Source organism: Labrus mixtus, chromosome 9, assembly GCF_963584025.1.
Source record: "Labrus mixtus chromosome 9, fLabMix1.1, whole genome shotgun sequence".
NCBI classification, from domain to species: Eukaryota; Metazoa; Chordata; class Actinopteri; order Labriformes; family Labridae; genus Labrus; species Labrus mixtus.
In genome coordinates, this window is record NC_083620.1 from 23,069,031 (window position 1) to 23,083,234 (window position 14,204).

General features: G+C 40.6%; 1 protein-coding gene across 4 annotated transcripts; it reads right to left on the reverse strand.

Moving 5' to 3' along the window:
• Positions 1–193: 193 nt before the first annotated feature.
• Positions 194–14,204, reverse strand: LOC132980689 (high affinity cationic amino acid transporter 1-like). 4 transcript variants are annotated; one of them, XM_061046960.1, is made up of 13 exons: positions 14,040–14,204; positions 7,548–7,953; positions 7,303–7,461; positions 7,047–7,218; positions 6,817–6,950; positions 6,513–6,735; positions 5,019–5,155; positions 4,665–4,767; positions 4,029–4,231; positions 3,791–3,942; positions 2,907–3,015; positions 827–2,784; positions 194–787 (listed from the first exon to the last, which is right to left on the reverse strand). In XM_061046960.1, exons 2-12 carry the CDS (start codon positions 7,915–7,917, stop codon positions 2,609–2,611), a joined length of 1,938 nt encoding a protein of 645 aa, XP_060902943.1. In that variant the 5' UTR covers positions 7,918–7,953; positions 14,040–14,204; the 3' UTR covers positions 194–787; positions 827–2,608. The 4 variants fall into 4 exon arrangements, with proteins under 4 accessions (XP_060902943.1, XP_060902940.1, XP_060902941.1 ...); XM_061046957.1 differs by lacking the exon at positions 5,019–5,155 and adding an exon at positions 5,480–5,619; XM_061046958.1 differs by lacking the exons at positions 5,019–5,155; positions 14,040–14,204 and adding exons at positions 5,480–5,619; positions 9,774–9,915.

The window sequence follows — 14,204 nt, forward strand, 5'->3', positions numbered from 1 at the left end:
ACATACTAGAAATTCGTTGTTATAAATATTATAATGAGGGGGGGTGGACTTGTAAAATAATAATAAAAACATTTGTAAAGAAAAATGCAAGTTAGACACTCCAAATTGTTTTAACGTTTGACTTATAATTCATTTTTCAAGCACATAGGAATAACAATAAATATCTCAGTCACAAAAACACAAACTCAGTGGCTTGAACTTTCAGCATCATTTATTTACAGAAGAAACTTTACAAACCACAACCAGCATGAAGACAACACACAGTGAGCAGTTTGACCTTTCCCACAATGACGCACTGTAAACCTGTTTAGGATGTAAAACAGTAACGGATTTATTTTATTTTGGAAATCTTCATTGAGTTTTTTAAAATGGTAAAACTTTAAAATAGTGCAGCATGCAATAGTTTCCATAAAACAGTGTTCAGGACAAAATACCACGAAGCCTCGTACATTAAAATTGTAACTCAGCAGGTATAAAGAAGTAAGTAATACATCCAAAAGAGAGATGAAATTCAACCTGACCAAAACCTACTTAACGGAACGGCTTCAGAACAGTTGGAACAGGTGATATTAGTGTTCTTTATTTGCCGTGGTGTCGGCCACAAAAGATTTAACGGATGTAAGCTGGTTGATTTTTGGTTAGAGTAACATAAGGTGAAACTTGAAAGCAAAACTGTATTTACAAATATAGACATCACGTGTTGTTAAAAAGCTAATAATGTATCTCCATTTCATAACAGAAACAAATGATAAGTTATCATCTGCAGTGGATTCACACATCTCACAGTCTGAAGCCTGGCTTCTTGATTTGATTTACAAAGAAAAACAAAAACATCTTTACTATTTGGTTAACATTGACTTTCTGCTGCTTTGGAATCTTCTCAAACAAATACGCCACCTTAACTGTGCTTACTCACAAAGCTATCCAATATTTTTAATTTGTAATCTGCATCAAAGTCATCATTAGAGTCTTCCACTGAGGGTCATTAAATAGCTACATTGATTGACTCATAATTCAATTACATCCAACAGAATCTGGTTTCACCTCACACTGATAGTTCCTCTCATTGGAGCATAAATAGCAAAACAATTCATTCTTTAGGGTTTCCATTTAAAAAGCAACTTAGTGAAGACATTTTTTAACTGTGTCGCATTTGAGTTCGTCGTTAACACACACACACACACACACACACACACAAATGGACGGATGATGAGATCAGATTTTAGCCGCTCGTGAATCTGCAAACTGTCAGGGAGTCATCACTACGGAAACCTCGGGTGATAAATAACCACAACTGATCGTACTTTGCTGATTGTACAGATTCAGATCTGTGTGAACTTAAACGTGAGAGTAGTTGATTACTTTTTACATAAATGTGTTTTTCAAAAATCCAAAATTTCCATCTACAAACAAAAGATGCATTTCATTCTAGTAGCTTCTGATAGAGCAATAGCCATCCTCTAAAGAGGTGTAACATTCATCTAGGAAACAGGCACTTATAATACATCCACTGTACTGCTTTATCAGCCCACATTAGCAGCTTTTTTTTTTTCTCTTTCTCTTTTGCTGGTTAACAAGGTGCGTTTTCCCAACAGACAAAACTGTCTGGTGAATTTGATCTCTTGTAAATGTGCGCTGAGCAAACCAGCGGCATGACAAATCTCCCTTTCCTCACTGAGCCATACTGACAACACATAACTGTACCAGATTATCTAGAGCACTGTCTCTGAGTTATACTGTTTGTGTAAAAAAAAAAAGAACAGGTACAGCACATTTTTATCTCAACACAAAGTTCAACCTTTGAGGTAAACTTGCAACACATAAGGCACCAAAGAGACCGGGACATCCTCAGCTGGTTTCAGAATACTTTGTAGCTGATTCTTAATTAATGTAATTCATAAAAAGAGTGAAATACAGTGACTTAGATTTGATAAAAATGATCTCCGTTGGATTCAGGACACAGTAGCCAGCACTGTGCCTCTTTAGGAAGCAACATGAGTGACAAACACTAACCAGAGAATCTGCCATCTACATACGGAAAAGATGAACCAAAACATGAAGTCTTTTTTAGACCGTTACATCTTTTTTTTTTTTTTTTGCTCAAGTTGTCCGGATTTGTTGGGATAAAAATAAATAGTGTTGATAGCTAAAATATAAAATATAGCAATTAAAAGCTCTGAGAAGAAGTCTCAAGAACAAATATAAACAGCATTTATATTTCTTAAATTCATAGGCCTGGATAAGAAATAGTTCAATCTACTTGTGCTCTGCCTTTGGTTTTAAAGAATTCATTGTGCCCAGTAAAATGAATCACATCAACGTGTAAATTATTCAAAAAGGACTGTTCAGAAAGAAAACAGCATCTTCTGAATAGTTCTAAGATTTCAGTTGAATCTCATGTCTTTAAAAACTTTGGACCTGGAATTTAAAAAGGCTAACGAGATCAAAAAGCCACATAGGTCACATCTCTTTTGTGGCCAGAATTAAAAGACAGCACAACGCGCTGATAGCAGTACCACACATAGATCTCCATACGCCGCCTCTTTAAAACGTTTTGTCAAATGTCAACGTTCGATCTGCAGAACGAATCAGTGAACCTCCTGTTTCCTCATGACTCTTCATCATCGTCCTCTGCATCGGGGTCTTGGGAGTCGCGTATGAAGGCATCCTTCTCCGTGGCCATGGGCTCTCCGTTTATCGTGCAGGCTGGTGTGTAGCTGTTAGACTTGGTCAGCACTGCCTCGGCACTGTTGCGGATACCGTAGGTGAAGTAGATTAGGAATCCTACAAATGGTAAAAAAAAACCAAAAAAAAAAAAACATTGTGGAAATCACAATTATTTATAAAACAAGGTCAAGAAAATATTATACTTGACAAATTGGAAGAAGAAAAAATCCAGAAAGTACCAAAAGCCATCCAGATTGCAAAGCGCATCCAGGTTCCTCTGTCGAGCTGCATCATCAGATAGACATTGATGAACAAGCTAACGACTGGGAGGAAGGGCAGCAGGGGAACCTGAGAGGACAGAAAGCATCTATTTGGTTAGTAAATACACGAATAGTAAAGACAATTCCACCTTAAATATAAAAGCAAAGTTACAGAAACATTTTGGAAATCATCCCCGACTACCTGTTTCAACAACACTGACAACTAAGCAAACACATGTAGGAGCAAGAATTCAAGGCTTCAGTAAGAAATGTGTTAGAGGCTCTATTCTGAAACTGCAAGATGAAATGTTGATGCTATGAAAGGGCTGTCAAATTCTTCAAAAGCAGGACACATATTTGAGCTTTTTAAACCATGTTCTCCAGACAGCCAATGTGTCAGATTCATTTCTCTTCTTGAGAGCAATTACACTGAATCCAATTTGATCAACAAATAAAGAAATCAAAGTGATGAAATGTTCTGTTTCTACATTTCACTTCTCTGCAGGTCTTTTTTCATGAACTCAAGCACTTTGTAAATAGTCTACAATAAAGGGTGAGTACACATCATTTGTAGTTGTTTGGCTTAAGTGTGTGTCACTGTTTAGCAGGTTAGGAGTTAATGAACTCTGAACCGTCCTCTTCTCTTTGTTGCCTGAGGATATTAGCTCTGTTCACTGTGTTTTACAGCTCACACATCACAGCCGTGACATTGAATGACAAGCTTTTAAAGAAACCGCCAAGTGTCAAGAAAGGGGATAATGAGAGTGACAGAGTTGTGTCACATCACGTCTCACGTTCTGATCATTTTCATACTGTATGTATGACTTTAGAATTACACTGTTTGGTGAAAGAACACGCTCTACCTTGAATGCCAGCTTGGTCTTGCTCTGCGGCTGTCTCCACACGATGAAGGTGAGAATCACACAGACCACCAGGATCATAGTGATGACAAACAGAGACCAGACTGCCAGACCTCCATGGACAGCTACAATACTAAACACACACACCAACACGCCTGCAGGGGAGAACAAGAGGTTATCAGATGATGTTCAGTAACCAGGTGAATCATGCAGCGGTGTGTGGACTCCGCGAGTATCTTACCGATGATACTGGTGCAAATGTTGACCGCAAACCCGGACAGAGGGGACGGCTCTGTGTTTGAGGGGCTGAGGAGGTTCTTGATGGTGAAGTGGTCGTCTGGTTGTGGCAACATGTCCATCCTCCCCTCGTTGAAAGACTCCGTTTCAGGGTCATCCTGAGTGTTGGCCATCTCATAGGCCGCGCTGGGCTGTTCAGGCTGGTACCTGCGGACCAAATATCTGATTCAAAAAAAGACTTCAAGACTTCTGACACACAAGCAGAGTTTTTTTTAACATCATCACACTGCAGCCTATTCATTATGAGGGCCTGAAGAAATGGGACTATGCTACAAATTATTAGCACATTCAATAATTGTAGTCTAACATGCATTCATTATTTATAATATAAAAAGTAAATAAGGGGCGCTGGTTTAGTACAGTTGGTAGAGCGGGCGCCCCATGTATGAAAGCTTCTGTCCTTCTGTCATCGGTCGAGGGTTTAACTCCAGATCCTGAAGCTGTTTGGTGCAGGTGCTAAATACGAGTGCTAAAAGCACTTTGACACAGACGAGCCTCTAACTTCAAATGTTGTGGTCTTTTTCATCTCCTCAATCCACTAGTGTCCTGACAACCTTTGAGTTGATGGGAAGAACACTACCTGAGGACCAGCACACAGGCAGCCACCAGAGTGTAGGCCAGCAAAGTGCCGATGGACATGAGGTCAACCAGGTCCTTCAAGTCAAATAGGAAAGCCATGATAGCTGCAGGACACACAGGAGGAAAAACAAACAGAGTGAGCAAGATGACTAACTCCTTTAAACTTAAAAAAAAACAAAAACAAGATCAAAATAAATAAAGAAGAGTCACAGTGAAGATAATGTACTTTAGAATTATTTTAAAACATTTTCTAAATATTCATGACAGCTCCTTAAGATATACAGGTTTTTTTTTTGCTACCATCCTCCTTCCACAAGGGGGTACTGTTGCTTCTGGCCTCTGCTTAGCCACCTACCAGACAAAAGCCCGGCCACAAAGGTGGAGATGGTCGGAGTCTTCCTCTCGCTGACACGCGCCAGAAACGAGAAGAGCAGACCATCGCGAGCCATAGCAAAGATAATGCGAGGAAGAGGAAACATGGAGCCAAGGAGACTAAGCCGAGGATGAAGGAAGAAGGAAGAAGGAGGAGGGGGCAGACATTTTTTCTTTTTTTAACTTTAAGAACACTTTTTCAACTCTGGTTTCACACAAGGCCTCAACTGCAGCCAGCCACAGTCCAACGCACTGGGTTTGTTCTTTCGAGGTGCACATTGTGAAATAAAATGTGATTCAAAGGATTATCTTCACGCAGATTGCAGAATGATTTATCACGGTTCTTGTTGAATGCTTATGTTGAGGCTTTGTACACCAAGAGTGTCCTTCAGGGTTCCTCAGAAAGAAACCCAAACCAGTTAGTGATTTAGCATCCAACCTCACCTGCCACAACACCTGATGTTACTGTAGCTGTTAGAGGGGTTTTGGTTCTGGAGCTGATTTTAGCCAAACTTTTGAAGAGCAGGCCGTCCTCTGCCATGGCCCAGATCACCCTGGGCATTGGGAACATGGAGCCTAGTAAGCTAGTAGGGGAAAGAGAGAGGAAAGCATGCCGTGCAGGTGAATGCACGCAGTTAGAAAAATGACAAGAGACTGACTGGTAAAATGAAGATAAATCACACCTCTGTGTAAGATGTTATTTTTTATTATTTTTATTAGCCTCAGACTTCATCAAAATTAGACCGCAGTGTTAACAATCTTGGCCATCTTAGGGCAGTCACTGCAATTTAGTTCTGCTATTCAATAATCAGTGAACACTGAACTTATAACGCTGCTGGAATACACTTTACAAATATAAAACATGCAAGAATGTCCTCAATTCATATTTTGGTTCCACATTTGGGGTCAAAAATGATATAAAACTGTATAAAAGAAACCCTGTGGGGTTTGGACTCCTGCTTACTACATGCAGGTTCATTCATTTCTATTCTAGTCGGTAGTTTGACACTCTATCATTGATCCATAGGTGGCAGTAACACACCATGAAACACAGCAAAGAGTGCAGGGAGGGCTACAAGCATGTAGAAAGGAATGTCAAAAAAATGGTCTCATTTTGAGAGAAATCTGATTTGCAAATGCTTTATGTGAGAGTAAATGTATTCAACGACTATCTGAGACCTCAGGGATACACACACTGTGTTTTGCTGAGTAACACTGTAAACAAGAGCTTTGTTTGTTTACAAGAAAACACCACGGGGCACCTGCAAGTATGTCAAGTCTTACACAAGCACTTTTATAAGTCTTCCCCTTGAATGGAAGCACTAAATCAAACACATATATATATTATTATGATGACAATAATAAAGTTATTTTTGCAGTGGACTTGTTCACCCCCCCAAAAAAAAATAAAAAAGCATGCAAACATTAAAAGCGCTCCACCACTTCTCATGCTGAGAGGCAGCAGAGAGCCTCTTACCTGGTCGACAGAGCACATAAAGAGCCGATGGCCACCGCATAAGTGGCTCCCTCCCAGCCCACGTACTTAAAGGCCACGGGCAGAGGGCTGTTCTTGTCCAGCATGTAGTATGGCATCATCACAGTGAGAGCCGCCGACACACCGAAGTACGCCACAAAACAGATCAGGAGAGAGGCCACTATCCCGATAGGAATGGCCCTCTGAGGATTCTTCACTTCTTCTCCTGGAGAGGAAACATTACCACGGTTGTCAGAGAGAAGGAATCATGTGTGTTGATTATCATCTTCAGGTTTTTCTTTCTCACCTGTAGTGGCAATGCAGTCAAACCCCACAAAGGCATAAAAACAGGTGGCAGCACCAGAGAGCACTCCAGACCAGCCAAACGGCATGAAGCCACCCTCACCGAGACTTTCTTTGGGTGGTAAAGGTTTCGACATGCTGCAAGAAAAAAAAGGAAGCAAATATCTGCTTTATTGTAAACAAAGTCAAGAGAAACTTTTGACATTTGGGGAATAAGCTGCTCCTTTCACCCACTTGAGGCTGGAGTTGCTAGTGGCATTGAGGATTTCATCAGGGTTCAAGCTCCAGTTTTTTATGTCTCCTTTGACCAAGCCCGAGATGACCACAAACAGCAGCACCAGCACATTGATGCAGGTGAAGACTTTGTTTACCAAGGCCGACTCCTTCACTCCAAATGCAAGCAGTCCTGCAAGCAGTTTAAAGAGACGATTAGGAAAAATATTGTAATGTTTCAGTGAACCGCCCCCCACCACCCTGAGATGGCCCTCACCTGTCAGAGTGATAATGATGAAGACAGCAAATATGTCTGGGAACTCTGCAAGGATACCCGGGGCGTTCATGGTCATGTGTTGTCTGCAAAACGCCTCGATCTGTCGTCCAATCAGCTCATCAAAGGTCGCGCTCCAAGCTCTGGCCACACTTGAAGTTCCTGTGCAAAGTAAAAGTTTTTATGAAAACAAAACAATATATGGTGAAGCATTCAACTCCTTTTCTTCTCCATTTGATGAGTCTCACCGATCACATAAGACAGGATGAGGTTCCAGCCTGTGATGAAGGCCCACAGCTCTCCCACGGTCACATAGCTGTAGAGGTAAGCCGAGCCAGTCTTGGGGACACGAGCTCCAAACTCGGCGTAGCACAAACCAGCCAGAACCGAGGCGAGGGCAGCGATGAGGAAGGAGAGGACAATGGCGGGACCAGAGCTGTCCCTGGCCACAGCTCCAGCCAGGATGTAGACTCCAGCTCCCAGGGTGCTCCCCACACCCAGAGCCACCAGATCAAATGTGTTGAGGCATCGAGACAAGCGGGAATCCTCTGTGTTACAGTCCACAACCTTCACCCGCAGGAGCTGCTTCCCAATGTCCTTCAACGTGGCCAGAATCATGCTGGCTGAAAAAAGACTCTACAGAAGAGAAGTTACCTGTTGACAAGAGAAGACAGGAAAGACGGGAGCATTAGATTCATCTGCATTTGTAAACACAAAAAGGGAATAAGTAAGTCGAATGTGTTGCCTCACTCCAGCAACAAGTCAAATCTTGTTCTTTGCCATCCTTACCGGTTGGCTGGTTTGGTGACATAACTTTGGCATTCATAGTGAGACAACAAAATTAAATCTACCTGCACTTCCTGTTCATCGATGGAGGACAAACTGTAGCTATGAACATTAGCAAAGTGTCTCAAACTAAAATACATAGAACAATGCTACTGTGGTATTTTACAGCTTTATAGAAACCCAATATAATGAGCAAGAGTCTAAGAAGTCATTCCAGCTAAAAGGGGATTCATCTATACCAACATGAGGGGCAGATTACACAACAAGCTGTTCAAAAAAAACTTTTATCAGGACACACAGACAAGGACTTTAAAATAGTCAGATATCTTTGTATATTATTTAAAAAAAAACATTCTTTATCATGTCAAAAATTCAAGTAAACATAAAATTCGCTCTTCGTTTTTAGCCACCGGTGTACGGAAATTCAATCGTGTTTTTAACACTAATACCACGTTTCCTTTAAAACGTAACAATCTCCGTTATTTTAATGATCAATAGCATCAACAAGTACAGAAGCTTTAACTTAACTTCAGATCCTGTCATATTTTTGCCGTGATCAAGAGAGAGAGAACACTGCCAACATGTTTGTACTATTTAGACAGTGTGAAGGAGTTTACCTGCAATATTTGGTCTGAGACATTTATCCAATATATGGTGCCAAGGACTTGTATTTTTGTTGATGTGGTAATGAAACAGGTTTTTATATAGTCTTGTATCATGACAACCTTAATGGTAACATATCTACTTTGTTGGTTAAGTGCAAGGACAGTTGTCTGGATGTTGGCGCAGCTCATCCTTTATGCCAACAGCATGTAGAACATATTACCTGCCGTTAGCATTGGCTGGAACTCAAAGAGTTCTACAAAATGTCCTTTTGCAAGATTCACTTACATTAACACTTGAATTATTTAATATACACTGCATTTTAAATGAGTGGCCCCAAGTGCAGCCCCCTCACAGGTAAGAACTCAAGTTCTGAATTTGCAAAACTAGCATTGCATAAAATCAGCATAGCCAAGAGAAGACTAACACGTTATCTGAGTGGACATCCCAATGTTGTATTTTATATATATATATATATATGTATATATATATATATGAAGTAGAATTTTCCTTCAGGATTACCTTGTGTTTTTTGCTCATATTGTGTGTTTGCACAAACTGCTGCTGTAACGCCACAATTTCCCAGTTTGGGATCACTAAAGTAATTCTATTCTATTCTATCAATATGTGTAGTGTCATACATTTGTATGTTTAGAAAAAGTGCAATAGCTAAGAACCAATCACGTCCTCAAGCTTCTCGTTACTGTAACTATGATCATCTGCGAAGACAAATGTTTTTCTGACAAGAGAGTGCATGAAGTAGAAGCACTCTGTTTCACCTTCCACAGATGAGACTCCCTGAGATATAATGTTGTTCTTGACTTTTTCTCCATCAAATGACCATATGCTAAACTAGGTTGTATGACATTGCGATATAGAATAATGCAGGAATCGACTGTTGATTGTATGACGAAACAGAAAGGGGTAAACAAAAATCACGATGTTGCAATTCCTTTCATAACACGTACCAGACAATTACACTGTGATAGTTGGTAAGTCTGCAGGGCAATCCAAGATCAAATTTCAAAGCCTCCTCTCCAGAAACACAGACGGGACAGATATAGACCTGCCCCAACAATACTCACTGTCACAACACTAAACCAAACAGGATCTTCTGCCTTCACACAAAAACACAGTCTCTTTTCTTTTAGCTTATAATCCAGTCCACCAGCTCTTCCTCGGTGCAGCTGTGTCTGTGGACTGATTCCAGTCTGCTTCAGATGAACGGAGCCGGGAGACGTTTACAAGCGCTGGTTTGACACGTGACGCAGACGCCTCGTAGTGCACAAACCATTCAGGTGTTGAGCTCACAAATAGAACAGTGACACATCACATGGCCTCAGGGCTTAAGACACTTTGTGGAGAGCAGCTGTGATGACAGCCATACTGTGACCCCATTCCAATCGGACTGTCTGGCTGGCAAGGTTTCTCATTAAACAGCAAAATCATGAATACAAGAACGCTAAAGAACAATGACCTGGTTTTACACTCTTTAATGTTCAAAAATACAAAGATCTGTTATGAGAATTAGGGCGCTAATAATTAGAATAGAATACAATAGAATTACTTTATTGATCCCAAACTGGGAAATTATGGCATTACAGCAGCAGGTTATCAAAACACACAATATGAGTAAAAAACACACAATGTTAGCAAATCTAAACACAATATAATATTAAATACAAAGTAAAAATATCAAAACTAAGAATGTGAATTGTTCTTTGTCCCGGAACTGTGATCAAATGGGACGATATCAGTTGCAACTTGTTCCCACTCCACACCAGGATGTAATACTCGAGGAGCCAAGAGCTGTATTTGAACAGCTTTGTGTCGTCTATCTAGGTTACAATGACCTGGAGAGTTGGAGGCAGACATTTCATTGGATTAACATGTGGATGAGACCAGATTGCGGAAGACAAAACAGGCATTGCCGACGTACGTAAACATCGAACCCAGAAGAACACCAGCTAATGTGTACTTCTCAAATCAGTCAGAAAAGTGAACAAAAGTAGGGCATGAAAATATGCCCTTACATGTTACATAAACATTTGTTAAATTACCGCCGGGGCACAAGGGGTGAGAAGATGTAGGAGCATAACGAGCAGGCACGAGATCCGACACGCTGCGGATCTGAGCTAAAAAAGGAAGGTAGGCAGGAGAGGACCCTGCCCTCCTCTCAGCCAATCAGCGAAGCCAAACACAACACGGGGCATGCTGGTGAGTTTGGAATAGCAGTCAGTCACATGCTCGTCACTATTTGGCCCACAGGGAAATAGTTTTTCTCCTTCGGATGCCTTTTATGCGAGCTGTGACATTGTTTATAGTCAAGGAGGAGACAACAGGCTCATTGTCGGACAAATATTGTAGAACACATGAAAAGTCTTAGTCTACTAAACATCTCAAACAGCCAGGATACAGGCTCTGATATGAGTGATGCTGGCATAGATGACAATATTTTTATGTTAGACAAACATTTTGTATGTAGCTACAAATTTTTTTTTCCAGGGATCGTCTCAATGGAAAATACTGTTGAAAATAAACATAAACATTATATCCTTTAAAGGTAGTTGACTTGCACATGACTGACTGTCATGTCATAATACCGGACGTGCATAATGCATATCTTTGCTGGCTGAATTTAAAAATGTCCTGCAAATGCTTCCTCCATGAAATACAACCGACAAAGACACCTGCAGAACCACCTGTGCCTGAGTGAACACATTATCCAAAGGGTCCTGGTATGCAACCTGACATTTCTCTGACCACGTATTTTGAGAGAAGCATGCCGACTGTCTTTAATTACAATTTTCCAAGCATGAATTTTAAAAGAAGGCGACAAGCAGAGAGCCGGTTCAGGGACCTCAGGGCTCCCACTTGGCATGCAGAGGGTATTTAGCAGCACTACAAAAAGCCCACCTGCCCTGGTGGTGTAACTGGGGACGGAGCAACAACAAAAAAAAAGTGCCATGTGAGCACGATCATTAAAACGACAGCTTGCACAAGCCAAACAAACTTTCCTTTCAAGGGATTTAGGCCGTGTCGACCTTGTTACATTAAAGGTATGAAGGACAAAACAAAACAACAGCAGACATCCATTAATAAATGCAACAGCTTTACCGAGATATGAACACCTTTACAGACAGAAGGAGAAACTGGATCTAAAGTTAACAATTTTCTTTCCCTTTGTGCAAGAAAACTGGATTAAAGTAGAATGACTCAAAATCACTCACTATATAAATGTCTTTTATGACACTGACCCATAAAACATCGATTGAGCCTAAAAATGAAATGTCTTGGCTTTTGATTGTGTTGTGAATATAAGCGTTTTAAGAGTTAACAGATACTGTAACCGTGTACCATTACGTACACATCCATTGATCTAATGGTCTATTTCTAAATGTTTATCAGGGGACGATCACGCCCTGCACTTTGTTAGCGTCCTCAATATCAGCACAGTATTTCTGTCATTTTGTTAACTGTCATATGATACCTGTTATGACGTGTGTATATTGTACCATGCCACACACACTTAACAGTACAGCCAATAATAGTACCATCCATGATGTGGATTGGGAGATTTTGACACCCTGGTTTTAAGGCGGGGTGCCGTGTCACAAACAGCCGTCCTGTTGGAGCTCGGCTGATGTGACCTTGTCGACTTCTCTCTGTTTACGTTCTGTCCCGTCTCGTGGTTTGACTTCATGCTGAGGCACAAACAGCACAGTGACATTAAACAGTGTACAAACTATCAGTTTCATTCACATGTGCACCTGTTATTTCAGGAACTGTATCTTCACACGCGTGTTCAAAATAAAGATGTTTCTGGTTTGCCGAGATACTCTTCAGTCTACGTTGAATTGTGTGACCACTGCCTGACATGTAGTCTGTAATGTTATTTCAATAAAGGAATATACATTCAGATTTTTGGGGCAGGTGATCAAACTGTATGTTCAAAATGCTCCGAGACATGTTTGAGTTTGTTTGCATGTTTTAAAAGTCATTCTCATGCATCACTGGAGAACATTTCAGAAACAAGTTTTCTCTTCTAAATAAACAGGGATCATTACAGGATCCTAAAACATCTTCCCATCTTTTATTTGAGTCACTTCAGAGTCTGTGATTACTGATGGAACAGCACAGGAGGAACCCTGGACACTGATAAAATGTAAACAAATGATCAAAAACTGATATTCCTGTTTTTGAAGCCTTTTACCAACACTCATATTTCCAAACTAAAGGTTTTAATAGCCAACTGTCAACATCCAGTTTTCATGCTCTAAAACTGCAAGAGAAAAAAAAAAACATCACAAGCATTATCCTGAAAGCATGTCGATGTCAAATCCTGAAAATAAACTGTTCCTCCTCTTCAAAGTGAATGCAGACTTTTTGAAAACACCCGTGATGGGCACATGAGGAATATCTTAGGAGACTTAAGTAAACCCAAAGAAACACAATGAGAGCACAAAACAATGAAATGTAGGCAGAATAACATTTCTCTCTGGAAATGATCAATATACTGTGTTATCTATTTATGTGAGGACATCTGTGAACATGTACAATGTAATGAGGACAAAATAGTTAATAATTGTTGCTGAACTTCTCTTTCCATAAAAGGGTTTGACAGATTTCTCAAATATCACTGCACACATTGTGCCAAAATGCACATCAGTGACCATGCGATCAACCGATATTTACAGTAATTAAGCAGCAAGTTGAGATAAATAAAACATTCACCACTAAAAATAGGAACAAAATGCAGTTTCACGGTTTAAATCAAATTAAACATTAAAAAGGGTCCAGTGTTCATCATGTCGTCTCGTGATCTGTTTCTTACAATATAAGCCACGGAAACTTCACAGTGATGCAAATGTAAGAGAAGGACTGATTTATTCCTCTCCTCTCTGGGTTCATTTAAGTTCACACATCACATCCCCCCCCCCCCCCCTCCTCCTTCCATACACTCCGTGCGCTATAAAAGGCAATGTTTCCCGGTGTGCTCAGAGCGCACCCTTTTTTTTGTTTTTTTTTTCAAATTGTGAACACAAAACTCCCCAAACTCTTAACAAAGTTCCCTTCCAAACAAGTGTTTCATTAGTGCGGATCTGTGCAGCTACTTTAAAAGTGCGCTGGTGAGAAAAGTGTATCAGTAGCAGCTCGTTGCATCAGCCGCGCAAAGTCCTTCCTTCCACACCATGTGCGGAAGGAACATCGCCTTCCTGCAGGATACACATGACTGAGTCCACGCTGTTGTTGTTGTTTCCCCCACGTATACAAACTTTTATTGCCAGATCAGCCAGAAGTGATATAAAAAAATAAATAAAAGTAAATGACCCAAACTTTGAACCACTTACCTTCTTCAATAAACCCCCGATGACAAAAGGCTGCGTCTTCTTTCAGCAAAGCAGCTCGGCTCCTGACAAAAAGTCGCATGAAACACTTTCTTGAGTCTCAAACTTCTGACAGATGGTGTGTGTGTGTGTGTGTGTGTGTGTGTGTGTGTGTTGGAAAGGACAGAC